At 38.6% G+C, this 23,462-nt stretch overlaps 1 protein-coding gene across 1 annotated transcript in view; it reads left to right on the top strand.

The window, feature by feature from the left end:
- atrn (attractin) overlaps positions 1 to 23,462 on the top strand; it is a 203,256-nt gene that overhangs the window by 115,445 nt on the left and 64,349 nt on the right. Inside the window, exon 26 of the mRNA XM_088087328.1 lies at positions 15,639 to 15,717. Coding sequence (XP_087943454.1) covers positions 15,639 to 15,717 — 79 coding nt within the window. The remainder of the gene's footprint in view (positions 1 to 15,638; positions 15,718 to 23,462) is intronic.

The raw sequence follows: 23,462 nt of genomic DNA, 5'->3' as shown, positions 1-23,462 counted from the left end.
GTCGGGGGTCGGCTCAATACAATCAATTCCAAAATGTCAATTTAAATTGCAACCACTTTACTAACGACAGATCATTCCCAATTATCTCCCTGTGGTATTTGTTCTCAGCGGCTTCATTATCGAGCGGAGAGCTTTTCTGTCTTCAAATTCGGGAAAGCGACCCATCACTATGATTTGCTGAAAAGAAAGTGACATTGACCCCGACCCTGATACGCGCCCCTGGAGCTCGTGGGCTCGCCGCTTCCTCTCGCACACGTTTGTGTTTGTACACAAACGTCAGGCTGCATTAGCGTCACCAGCAGCGGTGACAGGGCGGCTGATGGGTGATTGACAGCAGGACAGAGTGTGGACGACTCTGTAGCACGGAGACGCAAAGCAGAGCTGTGATTTCATCCAACTGTCAAGCGAATGTTTTTAAACTTTTTGAAATGTTGACTCGTATAAACAGACTTTTAAAAAAAACAAAAAACAGAAATTTGATTTGTACCGGACACATTTTTGTTGTGTGAAACACATCTCATAATTTGAGTTGTTGTTTATATTAAGTGCCATTCTCTGTCAATCATTTTAAGAAATCTTTAACCCTTTGAAATCTGTAGTCACATCACTTTTCTTGTGCTGCTTTGAGACGCTTTTCACAGGTATTCAGACATTTGAAAACTGAGTTAATTGGTTATTCTTTCAGAAACATGGGGAAAAAGGCAATGAGCAACTTAGTGAGAAATGTTCCAAAAATTGCAAGAAATTAGTAGATTTAGAAAATTAGGTTTTTAAAAAGCTAGGAAAAAGAGAAGAGAAAAAAGGAAGGGAAAATTATTTTTATAATTATCACAAGTACATATTTAATGCCATGTTACATAAATATTATAATTTTAATTACTTTACCTAGACTTGTATGCCTTGTTTAATTATTTATTTAATTATTTATATATTTATTCATCAGTCAAAAATGTTCCACAAATTGCAAGAAATTAGATTTAAAAATTTATTTTTAAAAGTCTAGGGAAAATATCTAGAGAAAAAAGCTAGGAATAATTATATTTAATAATTGCATATTTAAATTTACATTGCATTTTTTGCTAATTTTATGCAATGCAATAACACCTCTTGTGGCGGCTGCTGCATCTGCCTGAGGGAACCAGTTACGAGCACATAGCCATAGCATCAAAAAAAGCCAAAAAAGGGTTTTTATTGCAGTTTTGTGAAATATGGCTTTTTTTTTAAAAATCACCTGGAAATCCACCTCTTGAGGGTTTATTAACTGTCCGGTCTTACACTGCAGTTTATTGTTAAAGCGGTAACTGTTTTGTTCCTAGACAAAGCGTGTCACTCCAGGCTGTAGAACCTGTTTTTGGAACTTTTTACCTTCTATTTTTGACAGTTTAGATATGAAACCCACCATAGAGGTTTCAAGTCGCAGCTCTTACTTCCTTCACCTACTTTTCTCTCTTTTCATACAGTTAAAATGTAAAAATAAATATTTGTACGGAAACCCCGCCGCGCTTTCACGTGTACATCCGCACAGTTTGTGCATGATATCATCCAAACACACACTCATCCACACTCAGCGTGGCGTTTGCCCTCAGCCTGCTCCTTGTTGTGTTGACTGACAGCCGACTCTGTCTCTCCCTCTCCGCCCCGAGACACCTGAGGAAGACAGAGACACGCTCAGCTCACATTCAAACCCTGTCTCGCTGTCCTAAGGGGCCTCCCCGGGCACTCAGCAGGGGTTGCTGCAGGTGCTGTGCCAGAGTCCCGGCCTTCTCCTCCTCCTCCTCCTCCAAGCTTTCTAGTCTCTCTGTGAAGCTGCGCCTCCTCTTACTCCCTCCTTCTTTATCTGAACCTTTGCTGCTGCAGCACCGCCGGTCCATTTACCTCCCTGCCTCGGTGTGTCTTCTTCTTTTTTTCTTCTTCCACACTGTCTTTCATATTCCTTCCACATTTCCAACCTTATCTTTTTTTCCCTCTTTCCCGTTGCCTCTTTTTCTTCTCCCCACCTCTTGCTCCATCTCCTTTTTTATGCCCCAGTGCCGGCGGCAGTGTGTTTTTTGTGTTGTCCATCTGTACATATGTCTGGCCCATTCTTGTGGAGTTGAAATCTCAAAAACACTGTGAGGGAATTTCTTTAAATTTAATACAAACGTCCACTTTGTGTTAAGGATAAAATGAATAGATTTCGGTGCTCATAGATCAAGGGTCAAAGTCCCTGTGACCTTGTTTGTCTCATTCTTGTGAACCAAATATTTAAAGAGCACATAAAGGGTTGTTCTTTCTTTCTTTTTTCATGGATGAACTGATAAGATTTTGATAGTCACAGGTCAAAGGTCAAAGTCACTTTGACCTTAAAATCTGTCTCATACTTGTAAACATGTTATCATGAGCACCTTGAGGGAATTTCTTCAAATTTGGTGCAAATGTTCTCTTGGACTCCAGGATGAGCTGATTAGATTTCAGTGGTCACAGGTCAAATGTTGAGGTCATGGTAACCTCGTCCGTCTCATACTTTTAATAGTGATATCTCAAAAACACCTTAAACACCATATTTGGCACAAATGTTTGAATGGACTGGAGGAGATAAGATGTTTTTGGTGGTCAAGAGTAAAGGTCATGGTGACTTTCCATTTCTCTCATTCTTGTGAAAGCGATATCTCAAGAACATCTTAAAGGGGATTTTTTTCAAATTGGACATAAACGTTCACTTGGACTCAAGGATGAACTGATTAGTGGTTGATCTTTAATGGTCAGGGTCACTGCAACCTTGCATCTGTCTTATTTTTGTGAACAAAACAGCTGAAAATGGGCTTTAGAGAGTTTTCTCAAATTCTGCACAAATGTCTACTTGGGCTCAAGAATGTACTGATAAAAATCTGGTGGTTGAAGGTCGAAGACCAAGGTCATGGTGACCTCATAAAACATGTTTTTTGCCATAACTCAAGAACTCATACCATCAAAGTCATGGTGACTGTGCATTTGTCTTGTTTTCATGAATGTGACATCTCAAAAACACCTTTAGAGGAATTCTTTAGATTTGAAACAAATGTTCACTTGGACTCAAGGATGAACTGATTAGTTTCTGATGTTTGAAGGTCAAGGTCAACAGGACCTTGCATCAGCCTCATTGTTGTAAATGCAATATCTGGCGAACAAAAACACCTTGAGGGAGTTTTGTCACATTTGGCACCAATATCCACTCGGACTCAATAATTAGAATCTGCTGGTCAAAGGTCAAGGTCATGGTGAACTCATAAACCATGTTTTGGGCCAAAACTCAAGAAAACGTATGCTTAAATTTTGCACAAATGTCTAATAGGATATAATAATGAAGCTCTGACACTTTACATCAAAGTGTATGAAATGTCCGTGTTGTTATTGTGAGTGCAGCTTGACCGGTGCGCTCAGGTGCACTGCTGCATGCTGGTATTTCTGCTTCTCCTCCTCTCCTCTTGCATTCTTTAACACTCTCTCTTTGTATCTGACCTCATTGTCAGGTCATCAGCGCCGAGCTGCAGAGAGATACAAGTGAAAGATGGAGCAGATAGAGAGAGTGCAAGGAGCGCCTGGTGGTTAAGCCCGCCCCCCCTCCGATAGGTCCGGGAGGAGCTGACAGCCGCTCTGCGTCCGTTTAATAATAAATGAGTCAGATCAGTAGGTTCGACTCCACTCTCCGCTCTTTCTCCTCCTCTTACTCACCTGTAATGAGTAGGGAGGAGAGCAAAGGGAACGTGAACTGGGCTGTAACGCCCTCCTGGGGAGTCCCATGAGGGAGGCCAGGTCTTTTCTTCCCACCTCGTGTCCACACCCCCCCTCCACGTCTCATATGTGTACTTTAAAGGCTGCGGAGCTCCTGCTGTGGAAATCAGTTTTGGCAAGCTCGATTTAAAAAAAAAAAAAAAGCAAATTCTTGCAGAAAGCAGCTAAAAAGACGTCTTTGGACTCCTCATGCTGCGGGCCCCGTTGCAGGATTGTGGGAAATATAACATGACTTGTGGAAAAGCTCTTTATTTTTTTGATTTTTTTCACCTCATTGTTTTTGCTCTGATCTCTTTTACCTGTTCAGGATGAAGGTGCGCCGGCTCGGCTTGCTTACGCTTTTAGAAGGAATCTGCTCCTTTATTCACCAATCAATTTCTTAAATCCTCATATTCCCTCGGCTGCTTTGGTCGCCTTTTTCGCTGCAGCTTTTGTTTTGATCTCTCAGTTTTTGTCACCGCAGCTTCTTCTTTCCACAGATTAGATCTCAGACAGGCAGTTTGCTCCAAACAAGGTCACATTTACCAAGTTGTCAGTCTCGAATAGCTTCCTGCAGGTAAATAGGGCTGCGTAATATATTGATATTATATCATAATGTGATTTTATGGCCCAATACATGGAAGAAAAAGCAGACACAACATTTTACTTGATAATGCGGTTGGTTATGGAGGGTTTGGAAACCTCGGCTGCACTGGATAAATCAGCTGCATTGTTTTCATAACAGGATGCGTTGATGTGATTGATTTGTTTTGATGTGAGAAGTGAAAATACCCACGAGGATGCTCTGCTGCATCACATTTCTTCTGGTATGAGGCATTTTTGTCGTTTTTAAACAGATTCTACTCTTTGTTTATTCAATTTTTAATTTTTTGATTTTTAATTTTTTACACAATTTTATGTTTTATGTTTTATTTGTTTACATTGGAAATGCCTCCAGAGGTCCGTTTCACAAAGCAGGTTTAGCGAAAACTCTGAGTCTGTTAACCCTGAAATGAGGGAAACTCTGAGTTTTCCGTTTCAAAAAGGGAGGTAACTCAAACCAGAGAAAGAAGTGTAACTCTAGCCTGTTTCACAGAGAGGGGTAACTTAAGCGCTCGGTCAGTTACCATAGTAACAGACTCTATGAACCTAACCTGGTCGGGACCAGGTTTTTCTCAATGAACCTCGAGTTTCTCTCAGTCTCCGCCCTCTTTCAGCCACATATGCTATTTGATTTCCTCATTCATTCATTCATTCATAGGCGAGTGTCGGAGTATAGTTCTGCCGTCTGTCAAAATGGCATGCCCTATCATTAATGATCCAGTGGATGAAGGAGCAGCATTACTGCGCAGAGAATTAGGCCTAAATATTCGTCGGGAGATTGTTTTCAGATCGCGGATAGATGTTCTCGCATTTCCGGACAGTTATCTTTTTGAGCGGTACCGTTTCACATCACAGTCCATATTATACATACACAACCTAATCCGTCCTTACATTTGCAGCATTACCAACCGCAGTCACGCTCTCACATCCCATCAGATATTGTGTGTTGCGCTGCGGTTCTTTGCAAATGGCAGTTTCTTGTATAATGTTGGAGATGCAGAGCATTTAAGCAAGGCAACTGTATGCAGGGCGGTCAGAAAAGTGTGCCTGGCCCTGAAATGACTTTTACACATCGTTGTCGTTTTCCGTGGACATAAACCTGTCAGAGCCATCAAGGAGGAGTTCCACAGGACTGCAGGTGAATGATGTAGACATCTGTTACATTAATTTTGAATCATATTCCGTTAATGACATTGTGCTGCAACCTCAGACTGGGATTAGTAATTTTAATTTCTTTTAGGATTTCCCAGTGTGATTGGCTGCATAGATGGCACACACATCCCCATCCCCATTGCACCTAAATGAAATAAAATGAAATAAATTAATACGCTACCATTCAAACAGTTTTCCCCCGTAATAGTATTGTGATTGGAAAGGACTACATTTAAACTTACGCATTGACCCGGGCAGCAATGTTCTCCCACGCCGTCTCCCTCGCTTTTGCAGCTGCAGCGGTGTTGCACTTCTTTCTAAAAACATGTTCAAACTCCGCATATGAGCGCATTAAAATTTCCAATTCGAGTGGGGTGAAGAGCGCAGCCCTCCGCTTCCCCGTTGCCATGGTGACTCGTCGAATCGGGGCTCCATTGATGCTGGCTTTTTATAGTTGTGGTGCACGCGCTTAACTCCAGGTGAAACTACTCCGAGTTGATTAAACCAACTCAAATCAGCTCTTCTGGAACCGGAAACTCAGAGTTTCCTATCTCAGAGTAGATCAACTCAGAGTTCAGGGTTACACTCAGAGTTTGTTGAACCTGCTTTGTGAAACGGACCCCAGGGAAGTCTCTTTTCTTCCCGGGGTCCACACAAAACAAAAACAAAAAAGTAATTAAAAAAAAGAAAGAAAGGAAAAAAGAAAATAATAATAATAATGATTATAATAAAACAAGATGTAATTAAAATTGAATTAAAAAAACTGTGATAATAGTTTAGTTGTAATAAATTAAGAAAGCAAGATGAAATTAAATTAGAAAGGACTGTTTCCTTGGTGAAAGAGACTGCTTTTTAAGGCTGCATTACAGTGAAGCGATGTCATTTTCTAAACTTATCAGACTATTCTCGCTGTCCTCTTGCTCTTTTTTGAGTATTTCATTTTATTTTCCAAAATATACAAACACATCGATGGCACAAAAACATTACAAAAGCCTAAAAAATAAATTAACAAGAAAAAAAATAGCATGTAACAAAATTTAGTACAAAGAAAAGAGAGGGAAAAAAGGATTTGGAGATAGGATCACATTGACCATGAAAGCGGTGTCTATTATAACACAGCATGGTTAAAAAATAAATAAATAAAGAGATAATCATCATTCAGCTGTTCTGTTATCAGCCACTTAATCATTATATCCACATTAATTTTGTTAAGGCACCAATAGTCAGTCCTACAGTATTGTTTTAATATCTGTGTATTTTGTCAAAAACATTGTAATATTTGATTTTCTCTCATCGCCCAGCCCCACAGGTAAATATGAGCACACGCGCTGCAGCTCCAAATATACAAAATAAAATGTACAATAATTAAATGCTCTTTATTGAACTTACAAAAAGCACAATTTACAAACCTGCAGTTTTAATTAGCTGCAGTCTGCCGTCTCCGTTACGTTCAAAAGGTGAGACGATACCTGTCCGTGCTGAATTTAATTATCTGTAGCTAATTAACACCCATGATCTGGCACTGGGGGCATCGAACAAGGCTGTGTAAAAAAAAAAAAATCATTTCGGCAATCTTTGCACACCACACTGCAGCAACATGCTTCATGTTACCTGAGAGAACAGGCACTATCTCATTTTTCACCCCACCATCAAAAATAAAGTGGATCCAGCCACTTTCCCAGCTCCCATTGTGCTCGCAGCGAGTAAACAAACTATACAAAGCCGAGATTATACGGAAATTTGTATTCTGCGACGTGCAGCCCTGCTTCTTTTTCAGGTGGGTAACGCTGCCTGGAAGTGTCCCACCACCCATAGCGCTGCAGGGTTTAGTGGTGACAAGTGCAGGGGCAGAACGGGACCTCGGAGCGGCTGCTGGTTAGCGTGAGGTTCAGCAGACAAACTTATCAGCTGTGCTGAAAACGAAATGGCGTTTGGCTGCCGAGCGGGTTTAATTTCCCGCTCCCGGAGTGGAAGCCAGCGGCTGGCGGGCGGGCGGGCTGCCGGATTAGTATTCAGCAGGCCGTAGACAACAGAGCCGGTGTGTTGGTGTTTGCCCTGTGGCTGTTGTCTCGCTGTCAGGTTAGCCAATGACACGTCAGAGCTCACCTCTCTGGCCTCAGCAGCTCCTGGTTATAATACACTCTCTCTGGCTCTCCTCCCACACTCACACACACTGCTTCCATCATGTTTTTGTACTTGATTTAGTCAGGAGAGGTTTGCATGCCACACATGACATTTTTGATATTTTCCTGCTTATTTTACATGTTCATTCTCTTGACCTATGTTTCTATTGTTGAGCACTGAACTGATAGGGAAGTTGTTTAAGTTAATGCAAGGAATCTCTAACTCATGTAAATGTGTGCAGATAAGTGCGCATATTAATTTAATGACATATTTAAAATTATTTTGCAAAATTATTGTAATTTTTAATTTTTAAGCCCTTTTTCCAGGTCATGGCTGGGTTTTTTTGTGCATTTTTTTGCTTTCTTTTTTCTTTTTTTAAATTCAGTTTTCCATTAATATTCTTGTACTTTTTACTAAATTATTACTAATTTTGGGGTCATTTCTTCTTTTGTCATTCACTGGTTTTAAGTGAATGTTAGGAATCGCCAATTCATGTACAAATGTGTCGGGTTGCAGCGGTATACCGGTTTCAAGGTATAACACGGTTTAACGCTTTGAAACTGAAGTGACATAGTTATTCTTGGCTGCATTCAGATGTCTTTTACAAGTTTTCAAACTATTGAACCATGAGCAAATTTGTGCGATTTCTTTCAAAAACATGGAAAAAAGGCATGTTAGTACACGTTACAATATTTGCAAAAAAAATTGTGGATTTAGACAATAATTCCAAAAACCTTAGAGAAGAATATCTAGAAAAAAACTCCACATATTTATATAACTATGTATTTAAAATTATTTGACAAAATTATTATAATTTTTCAAGTAGTTTTTTCCAGGTATTTTTTGTTTTTTTAAGTTTCCTTTTTATTAATTTTCCAGTTCTTTTTAAAAAGTTATTGCTAACCTCAGGGTAATTTCTTCTTTTGTTGCTCGTATCCATCTTCAATCAAGTCAAATCAAATCAAGTCAATTTCTCCAGGTTTCAAGGGGTTAACACATGCTGTACATAGCCAAATTGTGCTGTACCAAACTGTGAAAACAGAAAGACTGCATGAACCTGTTTTTTCGCTAAAAATTGCAGCTAAATAAATGGCTGACATAAAACGTAATTCTACCAAATGATCATCATTATTTGATTTTGAGCAATTTGTTTTCAGGACTTTTTGTTCCGTAACACAGTATTTCTTGCTTTTAAATTAATAGCATGAAAACTATTAGAACTGGATGTTTTCAAAGATACTCTGTAGATTTTTTTGTCGTTTTGGAGTCACCATAAAGCAGATAAATAGATCATTACATAAATACATGCATAACATATTTGCAGAGGGAGTAGTATTTGGTGGCACCGGTGTGGCAGTGAAATGTGCAGCAGAAAAAAAGACCACCAGCCAAAGTAAACACTGCAGGTCTCAGTACATTCAGTGAGAAGCTTTGCAAAAGCTTTAACCGGGTAAGAAAAGCACTCAGCACGTTTGTTAGGCCTTGAGGACATGCACAATATGACGAGGTGAAAAAATACAAACCAAACATTGTTTACAGTGAAAACTCCACAGGAAACATTCAGCTTATTATTTTCACAGGTTATGAGGAAACATGCTTTCCATTAACCTTTTGAAACCTGAGCAAATTGGCTTAACTTCTTTCAAAAACATGGGAAGAAGGCAATGAGCAATGAAAGAATAAATGACTGAAAAATTTGCAAGAAATTAATTTTTAAAAATTTTTAAAAAGAAAATTTCCTAACAAATAATTTAAAAAAGAAAGAAAGAAAATTAGATTAAAAAAGGAAATGACCTGGAAAACTGATTAAAAACTATAATAATTTATACTAATTTCAGTAATTTATAACTAATTATTTTAAATTTGTAATTATGATAATTATAATTTTCCCTAGTTTTTCCCCTATACTTTTTCCCTTAGCTTTTTAAAAACACTTTGGTAATCTACTAATTTCTTGCAATTTGTGAAACATTTATTACATTTTTAATTATTAATTGCTTGTTGCCTTTTTTTCCGTGTTTTTGAAAGAAATCACACCAACATTCCCAATGTTTAAAAGTTTAAATACTTGTGAAAGGTGTCTGAAAACAGCAAAAGAAAAGTGATGGTAAAGGTTTCCAAGACTCAAAGAAAAAATCGATCCAGATAGACTGTGTGGCCGTCTTCTTAAATTAGGAGTTAGGTAACACTTGTTTTTTAATTGATGTTAAACCTGAATTTACATATGCATCAGACCACACACTTTCTTCAACCTCGGTGACTCCTCTGCTTTTTACCATCTGTTCTCAGCGACTCTGCAGAGTAGACGCGATGCTCTTATAGTGACTCTGAAACTCCAGAGATGTATCACTTTCAGCTGATGTGACAACGGTGCTTCAAACAAGGCGAGGTGCGATGGTTGGTTTCTGGTGAAGGAGCATCTGCGGGTGGAAGCTGGTTTCTATTCCCAGTGAGAGTTGGAGCTCTCGGTGTGATGGAGCGGCGGTGGGGGAGGGGTGGGAGGTGGGAACTGAAGCCTGACTAACTTGGCCAGCTTCCCTTGTGGAGGTTGAGATCAAATGAAGCGCGCAGTTCTGTCTGTTTCCATCTGTGTCTTCTTCTCCTTGTGTTTGTGTCCATCTCTCTGCGTCTGTATGTTTCTCTTTTGCTCTTTGTCTTTTGGGCTCCGTCTCTGGGAGAATATTGAGAATTGAGAGAGCTTAAAACAAATTTGCTTTTATGTCAGTCTGCACATGGGCAGATATTTGTAAGAGCAGAGTTAGATTTGTCTGCGAAGGACATAGACTGTATATATAAATGGACGACCCAACCCTACTTATCCCTGCTATGCTTAAGTGAGGTTAAAGTATCCAAGATACAGGTGTTGCCATCCACGGTGAGCGAATTCCCACCAAAACACCTGTCCAACCAAACAGCTCCACTGAATGCGAGCGCATGGATTGGCTGTCAGAGCTTCCCCCTTTTTGTATAATTTAATAACTGATTAAAACCAAACTTGTTAAAACGATCACTAGAACAAACATCAGGGTGATGAGAACTACCTCCAGTGACAGAAACAATCTTTCAGGAAAAACATTTTTTGGCGTGTTATTTAAGTTGTTAGTTTGGCCCATGTCCCATTCACTAACATTGGAGGGGCGAGCTTTATGACCTATACTGCAGACAGACACCAGGGGGCGATCCAGACTGAAAAGTTACACTTTTGGGGAGCTGTCATGTCGTCAATCTTTATATACAGTCTATGGCAAAGGAGGAGAATTGTGATCATAATTGTTCATTTTGTTCTAGTTTCAACATAAAAGCCGGGACTAGGGGTGGGTGATAAAATATACTCAATATATCGGGGCTTGTTCCATGTGCAACATATAAAATGTTTAAGGTGTAACATCATTTTCATAAGCAAGTGGCATTTGGGTTCTCTTGCTCCCCCGCTTTACCTCTCGGCTCTCTGCCTCTCACAGACACACACACAAAGCAGGGCTTTTGCAGAGCTCTGAACTGCAAAGCTTTTAGTTTGTTTGCATCTTATAGTGAATAAATCATCAGGTTTAACAGCACTGCGTTAACAGTCTAACTTCATGGTTGTTCGCTCGCAGTGGAACTTGATTTATTTAATTATAGCAATACTTTTTACAATTTCATTGTAAAAATACTTTATTTAACTTCCCTATAACCGCATTTTGTTAAAATTCATTATAACAGTAGTGTATTCAACATTATCATCGGACAATAGCTGCTTTATTTAACTTTACAGTTCATTCAATAATTTTGTATTTTAGTAGTTAACATTAGTTTAAAGGATATTTAAAAATATCAAGATACACATTGTGTGTCGCGATAAAGCCTATTTTAAAGCCTTATCGCCCAGCCCAGTGGTGTGTGCTATGTACTACATACAATGAGTTTATTAGAAAGAGTGGTGGTTTGTATTTATGTGCCTGTGTGTGTATATATATATATACATATATATATATATGTTTTATTAATATTGCTCTTGTTTTGTATTTTCTTCGCCTTGGAAAGCACTTTGTGCGTTTGGCTTAGAAAGTGCTTTACAGATGAAGTTATTATCAATCTGTCGTGCAGATCCAAATGCCACAATAATTGAAACTGGAGGCTAATGGCATACTGGCATACAATATGTAAATGGCATGTTGCTGTAAATAATCATATGGTCAACAGTCCCCCCAGAGATTCAGTTTATTTAAAAGCTAATTTTAATGACATTGATTTTAATTTATGTATTCATTATTTAAATAATTTTTTTTTTTTCCATTTTTCCCTTTTTCTTTCTCTCCAACATACCAGAATGACTGGATTACAATATAGGCACATGCTTACACACACACACACACACACTCTGCATACCCCAACGTCAAATCAGCGTCCTCAACACGTGGAAATGTTTTTAACTGTTTCACTGTTATTAGTGTGTGTATTTGTGTTTAGTACTTTTGTAAGTGTTTTGTCTTTTGTCTTGCAATTACAAAAAAAAAAAAACAAAACTTAAAATTAAGACATGACCATGAAGTCCCAATAGTAATGGCTGTAGTTGCACCTTAGGGGTCCAAAATTTTTAGTCTCTTTCACTTTGAAATTGAGAGACTCAGAAACGAACACATGCATTATCAGGACTGGTCGCTCGAATCTGAATCTGACGTTTGTAAATCGGTGCCTGTGCGCTCATAAATGTCGGTTTGTAGACCGAGTTTTACTGAGAGTCTGTTTTGTGCTCTCATCAATATACAGTTACATCCATATTCTATCTGCTTCTTTCTTTGTCCATTGTTCTGACTTGAGCTCACACTTTCTGATCTCTTCCGTACTTTCACCATTGCTGTCCATTTCTCTCTGTCCCTTTGTCTCTCCCTCCTCCTCCTCCTCCTCTCCTCTCCTCTCTGTCCTTTGTCTCGCTCCTCCTCTCCCTCCCACCCTGCTGGGCAGGGAGGCCTTTGATGCCAGGCTGATATCTATTCACGCGGGTCATTCATCAGCATCGTGTCGCTCTTTAAGCAGCGAGCAGGAAGCCAGATCAATAAGATGGCTGAACGGATGGATCTCTTAAGAGTCCTCCTCGGCCTGGAGAGATAAGGGAATTTTTTTGAATGGATGGCACTTTAAAGAGTCACACAGGGTGGGCGGGGGAGGGGGCGGCAGGGATGAATAAAGATCTGAACACATCACAGTCAGTATTAAAATGGGCAAAGGCATTTAGATTGAAAGGGTGGTAAAACTTTGCAGGAAAAATCTGGAAGGAGTGTCGCTTGAAGGCCCAAATGTCTGGAAAAGTTCAATTAAATCCACATCCAACCCTTGAAAGAAAATTCACCTCCATAACTCCTGTGATCTTAAGCAAAAGGAGGTAAGGGTGCACGTGAAACATGACTTAATTCACTTTTAGTGATTTTTTTTGTTTTTTTTTCGTTTGTGTGTATAGACGTAAACAGTCATATCAGCAGTGTTAAGGCAAATGTCTCTGCAGTAAGCAAATTCTTTTCATAAAGCACTTTTTAGTATGAACATGGTGTTTCTTTCAACTTTTTTTAATGTCATGAGCCCATTAAGCCTTTGAAACCTGAGCAAATTAGCTTGGCTTCTTTCAAAAAATTATGGTCAAAAAATATAACTTTTTTGGCAATTTGTGTAACATTTCTTGCCTGGTTGGTGAATGCCTTTTCCCCCATGTTTTAAAAGCAAAGCAAAAAAATTGTGCAGCGTAAGAAAAGTCATGACAATCCAGCTTTCAAAGGGTTAAACTAAAAAAGTAGGTTTGGCACCTATACCTAATCAAACTGTGATAGTCTTCTATATGCACCTTCTGGTCTAGTGGTAGTTGTATATGTGACGCAAATGAAGTACGTCAAGCACATGATGTGACAGAAGTGTATTTTGCAGGTTAACTTATATTCATCAGTAATAATGGTTTCACACAGGACACAAACAGCCATCTCCTGGGTGAAAGTCCTGTTTGTTTGACTCATTCATTCACCACATTCTGCTCCATACACAGACTTTGTCCTCTTAATACTACATGACTACTTTCTTTGCTCCCTTCAAAATGACCTTAGAGGTCCTTTCCTCACAATATATGTAAATATAGGAGGTAGAATGATAACAGCCATTTAATGAACTGATAACATTCAAATGGAGTTTTTCTTTCACAAGTCAAGCCTCAAATAGAGCTCAATTAAAATCATTAAGATTGATAACCTTTTCTTTTCCTGCTGTCACATTCTGAATACATGGTGCTTAGAGTAATGTAAATACAGGCTGTCAGCTGTGTGAATGGTAAATTAAATCATAAACATCACTGCGTACTTAGTTTAATCTTACATCAGCTGCACTGACAGTGATCACAGACTGTAAACAGAGTTTGATGGGAAACTGATGCATTTTTCTAGTTCAGTTTGTTTTTTATTGATGTAAAATGTACCTCATTAGTCTCTAAAGCCCTAAATAAACATAATATTTATAGATCAGTTTTAAACAGAAATTTATTTTGTCTCATTTTAACATCATAATTCAATGTCCCACTGCTCAGTTTTATAGTTTTGGGAAAAACTTTGAGCTATCCACAAGACGTAAGTGCAAATGACTATTTTTTTTTTTTTTTTTTTTTTTGAACAGTGGATGTTTTGCTTGAGGAAAATCTGAGACGATGTTTGGATCACTGGTGTTTAGGCGTTTTGCCATCACGCAACTGATACTCGGCTCATCAGCAGCCAGTTGCCACAACACTGACGTGAGCTGAAATATAGGACGTCTGGGCTGCAGAGCCGCAGGAAAGCTGACAGGAAATCAGCGAGAAGCACAACAGTCAGGGAATGAAGTTCAGATTGCAGGAGATGTTTGCTCTGATGTATTTGTGCAACACACACACACACACACACTAACACACACATACACAAACACATACAGAGGCTTTGTCTTTATTTTTGTGGTTTTCTTACCTGTCGTCTTCACAGCTTCTTAAGTGCAAGTGTGAAAGCAGCCACAGGAAGTTGAGGGAGACAGGGAATACACACACAGATGTGCACGCACACACACACACACACACACACACACACACACACACACACACACACACACACACACACACACACACACACACACACACACACAGTAACACTGCCAACAAAGCCACCTCCCGAAGACATGTCACCCCTACCTTCATCACCTCAAGGTGATTTTGTGTGAGTGCAAAGAACACTCTGGGTTATGATTCTTTGTATTTTTTATTTCTGCAAATGTGAAAAACACAGAAAATGGAGTGGGGGGAAAAAACATTAAGTAAAAAATTTAACAGCAAAAAAAAAATTTTAAAAATGAATGGAAAATACAGAGCGTGATTGGCCTCTCCACCTCTACCGACAGCTGCCTCCTCCGTCTGCCAGCATTTCACACCTGCACCTTGTGAACCAATCACATCATCCTCGCTTACTTCACGTACTTTAAGTGTGAGGATATTTTTAGTTTTGGGTCTATATTTGGGCACAGAGCAGGGCAGGCTGGGTTCTTATGCCTTCAGGACGACAGCCCGGTTGTCCCCGTTCAAGGATGAGCTGATTAGATTTTGGTGGTCAAAGCACCCTAAAACACTTTTATTTTCTCGTTTTCTGTTCATCAGTCCGTCCATTTCATCAAATTATGGCACAAACGTCCACTTGATCTCAAGAATGAAGTGATTTGGTTTTGGTGGTCTGAAGTCGCTGCAACCTTGTCCATCTCATTCTCATGATCATATCTCAAGAGCACCTTGTTTTTTACATGTTTTTAAAGGAAATAAAGCCAATTTCCTTAGGTTTCAAAGGGTTAAATTATAATACAGACTAATAAAAACCAAACTCGTGAATATGCATAAATTCCGCAAAGAAAATCAGCACTCATTGATTGATTTATTTATGGTCATGTACGTCTAAGCTACAAATGGGTCCTCAAATGCTCCCAGATTTGGTCATTTCTCCTCTACATGAATCTGTCTTTTTCTCCCCTTTTTTAATATGTCTCCTCCTGTCTTCATGTCTCCACAGCTGCTTCCTGTCCCTGCTCCTTGTGGCCGCTGTGGTTTGGAAGATCAAACAAAGCTGCTGGGCGTCAAGGCGACGAGAGGTAAGTCAGAGGCTCATGCTGACAACAAATATAGACTTTGGCTACTCTGGTTGGTAAATGAGGACAGTTGGTGTTTGTATACAATTTGGGCACTAAGAAGCTGCTGTTCAGACGTAATGTTTTTGGTCAGTGTTGCTTAAAGGAAGACTGGACTGAGGTTTCAGACCAGTAAGTATAAAGATACTCCAGAAACTCAGAGGTTGCGTCTGTAAATGGATCATACAAAATTGCAAAATGCAGCTCTGCAAGACTGCTACAGTATTAGTTATGTAGTTGGTGGAATAAGCTAAATGTGTTTTGGTTTCCAGAGTTGAATTTGAGCTGTATTTCCTCACTCTACAGGTTTATAATTAGAGAACGTTTTAAATTGAGAAGAACAGGAAAATATTTTTGTCTTGACTCTGTCTTGGCATCATGCTCCGTTTGCCCGAGGCTTGAGGTATTATGTTTTCGGGTTGTCTGTCTCATTCTTGTGAAGGTGATATCTCAAGAACACCTTGAGGGGATTTCTTCAAATTTGGCACAAATGTCCACTGAGACTTAATGATGAACTGATTAGATTTTGATGGTCATAGATCAAAGGTCAATCTCATTGCCACTTTGTCTGTCTCATTCTTGTGAATGCAATATCTCAAGAACGCCTTGAGGGATTTTTTTTTTTTTAATTTGGCTCAAACGTCCACTGAGACTTAATGATGAACTAATTAAATTTAGGTGGTCAATGCATTCCAAACCCTTCTTTATTTTTTGGTTTTCCGTCCATCAATCCATCTGTCCGTATGTATGTACATATGTCAGTACATCTGTACATCTGTCTGATATCTTAACAATGCCTTAAGGGATTTTTTGGAAGGATTTTTTTTAAGAATTTGGCACAAACATCTACTTGGACTTAAAAATGAACTGATCAGATTTTAGTGATTGATGTTCAAAAGTCAATGTGATCTTGCATCTGTCTTATTCTTGCAAACATGATGTCTCAAGAACACCTTGATGGAATATTTTCAAATTTGGACTTGAACTAGTAAGATTGTGATGGTCAAAGGTCAAGATCACTGTGACCTCACAAAACAAGTTTTTACGCCACTTTTTATCATCATTCTATCTAATGGGATAGAATGATCAAGTGCTGACATTTATATCCACAAAGGCAAAGGTCATCTTCACTGTGACATTATAATGATCTGCAAAAACACTTTTCTGGCTATTATTCAATGACATAAATAAAGAGCAGAAGGGGAGACTTCTAGTCAGATACTAAATTGGTGACATTAATCTTGAAAATGTGCTGATTTTAGAGATCTTCTGTGCTGCCTGGGGAAGATGTGTTTGAAGCATCCATGTTTTCACAGGCATTGATGTAAACTCTTTAGTGCGGAGGTATTTTAGTTTACTTTAATCTGCGAGAGGCTCTGTATGGTCTTTAAACTGTGTTAGCTGCGTTGAGGAGAGAACTGGAATTGTAACAAGGAAATGGAGAATTCAAAGATAATAGCCGAACTGTAATTTATTTCTTTATTCTTTTGCTTTGAGTCCAACTTCTGCCCTTGAAACTTCCATGAACCTTTTTTTCTCTTGTGGATAGAGAATTGCTGAGAAAAGAACAAATGCATTGCAACAACTCCAACTTCTCATTTGACCCTCATCTGTTTTGTTTTGTGTGCGTTCAGATTAAGTACGTGGGCTTTGGTTGGCTTACAGCTACACATTTCTTTGTGTTTCTCTATAATGATAATAACTTAATGGCAAGAACAGGGTATATATGTGACGGCCAGTATTTGTTAACCAAGCCACTGAATTTTGGACTTGTTAAAGTCGAGTTAATGGTGATTGAGTGATGCCTGTGAAATATAGTCGTTTTTTTTTTTTGTTTGTTTGTTTTTTTATTGGCATTTCTCAATAAACATTCAGTGTATGCATACAGGGGACATACATGCCTGTCACAGATCCTGTAGTATTTTCAGCGGTACACTCACAGAGCAGAAAAAACAAAACTAAAACTAAAACCAAAATAATAATTAATAATATAATTACGTAAAATAAAAATGTAACAATAAATAAATAAAATAAAATTAAAACAATTATAAGTTGTCATCATAATAATAAGAAGAAAAAGAATAATAATAACAATATTAATAATAGAAAAAATCTATGGACAGTTACGGAGTCATCTTTTCTCAAGAAATGTGGGATTTAAAGTTCACGTGTTGGTCAAACAGTATACCGAGATTCTTAGAGGTGGTCTTGATATTGTTGGTGAGGGGCGAGATGTATTGACTGACCTCCTTACTAATGTAATCAGGGGTGACCACAAGAACCACAGTTTTATCAGAATGGAGATGAAGATAATTTTGAGACATCAGCAGAAGCTAAACAGTCATGGAGGGTGGTAGGTTTGTTGAGGTTGTTTGGTTTAAACGAGAGATAGAGCTGCGTATCGTCTGCATAGAAATGTATCCGGTCAAATCGGTTACATCTTATCGTTACTATCTGAACCGCTGTATTATACTATTGTACCAGTGTTTTTCTGTTCTTAGGCTGTGTAAAATTTTAGCTCAAACTTGAGCTCATCTATCCTGTCAGGGAAACTGTAAAGCAAGCAGATACTTTACTACCACATAGAAGCTGAAATCCAAATTAATGTCACTGTCAGTAGTTATATTTTTATTATAAAACTTGCAGAGTACTATTATTGTATGTTTATTGAGTGAATACTTTCTAGCAAACTTGCTGGCTACCAAAAAGTTTGACTACTACTTACTGATTAGTTAAAAAAAGGAAACATTAAGGTTATCAAATTCTGCACCAAATTTTGGTTCGTAAAGGTTTGTAAACAACCCAGTCGATGATCGCAAACTCTTGCTGCAGGACTTTAGATAATCCAATGACGCACCCTAAAATCTTGACAGACCTCAAGATTTTGAAGCATTGTAAGTGTTAACAGTCAGCAAGCAGCACACAGAGGCAGCTGAAATTCTGCAAAAACACAAATGCTTGTGTTCTTGTGCCAAAACACCAACAAATATCCATCCAGTCAAACTTAATTCATGCTGCAATTTGCATGGAAAAGGCAAAGAGGAGAGACATACTTATTCAGAAAAGGAGTAGGATGGAGAGATTAACAACAGAGAAGTGTAAAGAGAGAGTTGGAGGTGACTGAACTTCATCAGAAGTAACTTTCAGCTGAGCCGCAGAGCCTAGTGAAGTAAATGTTAAAGTAATTGTCTCTTATAGTACATCACATCTTTTTTTATTATTTGCTTGCCAGTTAAGTTGTTATTTCTCAACTAATGTAATTAGTTTCTCTGCCTTAAGCAGTGTTTTTACGTCAAGACCAAACACAAAATAAAAAAAAACAAATACTCTCCAAATAATGAGGGGTGAGCAATACAAGGATGCAAAAACTCTGAATTTTGTATCCACTTCTTAGTGTTTTGCATTTTAGCTTTTTTTTTTTTTTTTATAGTGTAAAAAGTATCACAAAGAGGTATTTGTAAATCATCCCCTGCTCACTCGTATCTTCATTTTCGTGCTGAAAAATAACATTATAAGGTGAAGAAGGTCATGGGAGGTGTGATGCCCAGGTGAGTGGCGGCCAGGCTGCAGACCACTGGTCAAGACCAGACCAGACCATGCAGGAAAAATATTTTTTTTATGCAGGAAATCAGCAGCATTTCCAGCCATGACTATGCACCAAATATGGATATTTAAAGCCAAAACACAATCTTTTACAAACCATAACCAACTGACTTTTATACCTAAACATAACCACATGCACGAAAACTTCCAACATATCCACTTTATAATAATGTACAAATGTGTCATTTTTATTTTGCCGAAAAGTACAATGCCAGCATTTATTCTGGCGATTGTGCTGCACAATTTTCCTAAAACTGAACTGAAATGAGTCGACACTTTAATTACTGCAGCAGAGACCTCGTGCATTAGCTCAGAACTGTGGGAACAAAACATCAAGCCTTCACTTTTGTGCTTTTTTATCCTTATTTGAAGCACAGCCATTTTTCTGACAGCCTAAGAACCTCATACATGCTTTTATCTCTCTTTAGCCGGTTTGATTGCTGTGATGGGTTTTTTTTGGGGGGGGGGGTTCATGGCTACCCAAAGAAAACCTTAAATTACATAAACTGCAGATCAGCCAGCGTTCACAGGCTCAAATGCTGACCTGGACAAAGCTGGCATTGCTGTCTTTCTATTTGTTTCTGAATGGATTTTGTTAAAATTTGTCAAATCATTCAGTAGGATTGCATCTTAATACACACATACAGCTAAAACATAATGATATACAGAACATTTGCAGGTGTTGCATTTTAATAAAGCAAAAAAACAAAGTAAAAATGTGAATAGTAACTGTCGTGTATAAAAAAAGTGCTTAGTAATTCAAAACCTGCAGATGTGTCGATACTCCAGAGTTCATGAGCATCACAGGGTTTCTGTCACTCAGTATTTCCAAAAAATTTAGCAAACAGTATTTCATTTTGAACTGTCAGTCATTGAAAGTACATTACTGAAGTGCAGTGACCATAATTAATTGCTCCTATGGCACAGCGCATGATGTCTTTCGAGCCGCACTGAGTCAACTGGAAAAAGTCAATAATTTTTTGAAAGGACTGAACGCAGGATGCCAAAGCAATCTGCCGAACTGTGGGGAGCACTGCAGGGTGCACAGAGGATGAAAATGACAGACAATTTTACAGTTTTTTTGTAACAATTCTGGGAAACCAAAATTATAGTAAAAAAATAAATAAATTCATTTATCGATTCGTTGGAGGAAAAGTCTCACATCAGGCTGTCTGTATCTCACCTGCGGATCAGGAAACAGGTTTTTGGGATAGACTGTCGTGCACTGCAGATTTTAAGCTTTGGGGACGTTAACCCACTTTTCAAAAAATTCACTGTGCTGACGGACAGAGAGCAGGCATTCTGACAAAGCTCCCGTGTGATTGGTTTATACCTCATAAGATGACAGCAGCCACAATAGATTTGCTCAGTTTATGACTTTATTTCTTAAAGTCATTGTCCAAGTAACTGTGGTGGCATTTGGAAATAGGACGAGCTCTCAGTGCACTGTAAAATCTGACTGGTTGATCTTACTTTTAAAAAATCTAGGACACAGGTTGCCTTGACCCACTCTTGGATTGCGACCCATCAGTTGGGAACCACTGTCCTATCTCCGCCATGTGCAAAATTATTTTCATCGTGACACAAAATACGTAAAACGTTTCAGTTAAGTCCAACTTCTTAAAAACTTGAGTCAATTCCACTCATCATTTTTAAGTTGCAACAACAAATTTCAAATCAGTAAATTTAACATTGAAATATGAAATAAACATAATTTAAAACTTATTGTTATATTTTTTACCTCTATCAAGGCACTCAGTTTCTTTTTTTTCTTTTGATTTTTTTAATGTAAGACCAGTTTGTGAGTTATTATGAGCTTGTTGGTCAGATTTACAAAGTTTTTAGGTGCTTCCTGGACGTTTGAGATATATTTAGCAGGGCTAGTATGTTGCAGCTGGTCAGCTAACTAAAGTAAAAAGTATGAAAAGCCATCATGAGTGCAGTTTTTGCATATTGAAAACCTGCTCCCTCAAAAATAAAAAAGACAAAATACATTTTCACAGCGTGTTCCCTGAAGGGTTTGAACCAGCTTTTGAATGAGTGGCTGAAAGGTTGTGTGCATGTAGGAGTGTGTTTCTCTGCCAGTGTCTGAGGGCACACAAGCTTTTGTTGCGCTTGATGTGAACTTTTGGTTTGTGCTTTTCACACTCGGCGTGCCGGCTGAAGTGCCTTTCGGCTGAAACCTCGCCCAAGAGTGCTGTCATCACCCTCACCTCCGGATGCCTCTTAACATCCCCCCTTCACCTGCTTCCACTCCGCCCGCTCTCCATCACACAGCCGCTGTGGTCCAGCTGGACCCTCTTACAGACTAGCCTTTGCAAAACATTAGCAGTGGCCCTTTGTTAAGAGGATATTGGGGCCATTAATAAACCTCACAACAGCAGGGTTTGCTTAAACGCCTTTCTTTTAATCAGCTTTAGCCTCCAATAAAGGCTCTTCTGTACACACTTTATGTACGATGATATACGTTCATTTCGATCATTGTAACGCTCACTGCCCAAATACTTCCATGCATCCTTTTTTTGGTAGATACATCCACTAGATGACATTAGATGGCAGAATCAAAAGTTACTTAAAATAGCGGCAAATGTAATAATGTACCTTTTAACAGAGGCGGCGTTGTATATGTTGGTGCTCTGTGAGGCCAAAAATACATAAAAACGTGGACGTAGAACCCAGTTAGCAATTTTTGGCTCTAAAAATCTTCTGAGAATGTTTTTATTATGTTTTCATTGGTAAGTTTTCTTTTTTTTCCTTTTTTTTTGGTAACAGGAACATTTCATAAAATAATGTTCTGTAATCTCAAACCTTAATAACATTCTGAAAGCGTTTTCTGGATATTGCTTTGTAAACATTCTTCCTTTGTTCTCAAGGAACATTGTGGGAACGTTTTAAGAACATTTTACGATCTGTCACCTCTCAACATCACTGAAACATCCTCAGAAAGTTGCAGTTATAATGTTAGGTCTTAGTCAGCATTTAATCTTTAAGGGGATTAAATGCTGACTAAGTTTCTTTCACGATGGTCATCTTTCGTCTGGGACAGCCCAAAATCGCACAGTGTATCCCGGCTTAATGCTTTATAGTCTGTATCGCCCGTTCTTAAAAAAATTATTTTGACTCCTGTAGTTTTGCATTTGACTGCCCAAACTCATCTGAAACATGGAATTGCAGATCAGTTCTGCACAAAGCAGGCATTTTGGCTATTTCAGTCAAAGTGGAACGGGCGAACCAGCCAATTCATCGAGCACAGGTGCATTTAGGTTCCTGCAGTTGAAGCAGCAGGTGGCAGCAGTAATGACCCACCATCACTGTGAGGATTAATATTTCCTTGTTGGAGGTTGCTTCAACTTAAATGCTGTCTGAGAGAGACACAGCAGCAAAGAGCAGCCAGCTCTGAGGGAGTCCTAATAATGATGCTCTCTGTGGCATCATTGTCCTTCGTAGTGATAGCCTTTTTTTTTTTTGCATATGTAATAGATTTTAATTTAAACCACATTCTGGAAGTCATTATAAATTTTGATTTTGGCTTAGTTGCCCTGAGGAAACAAGCCTGCCCAAAAATAAGTACCAAAAATCAATAATATGCCATTTACATTTCATTTTAAATGCAAAAGTAATACTTAAGGAGTTTCTAAAAGAATAATTCTAGGTTTAAGTATGTGTTGAAAAGTTGTAGGGGGTGAGAGAAAGCAGATAAAATATTAGTTATATCATGAGCACCTCCTATCACAGATGTCGAGTTGAATTAGGGTTGTGATTGCTTTAGAAATACTCAGCAGAAGCTTTTGGCATCCCACGTCCGCCTCTCTCCTCACACGCTCTGTGCAGTGGAGAAAAAAGTCTGTATGCGTGAAGAATTATGTTTGGAAATAATATTTTTATCGTCTGCTGCAAGATTTCTTCTTCACTTGAGGTATTGAAAAGCATTGTTTTACTGCTCCAAAATGCAAATACTCTCTTGTGATTCCAGGCTCTTATCATGTCACGCACATAGTTTTTGCGGCTGAGAGTGATGTGATGTATTGTGAGTGTTATAAGAAGGAAACTCAACACCAACCAAACAATATTACAAATCAAGAAAGGAAATGAATTTGCTTCTGAAA

Source organism: Plectropomus leopardus, chromosome 14, assembly GCF_026936395.1.
Source record: "Plectropomus leopardus strain MGB_pleo_1.0 chromosome 14, ASM2693639v1, whole genome shotgun sequence".
NCBI classification, from domain to species: Eukaryota; Metazoa; Chordata; class Actinopteri; order Perciformes; family Serranidae; genus Plectropomus; species Plectropomus leopardus.
The sequence above is the reverse complement of the archived record's forward strand: the minus strand, read 5'-3'. Positions and strand labels throughout refer to the sequence as shown.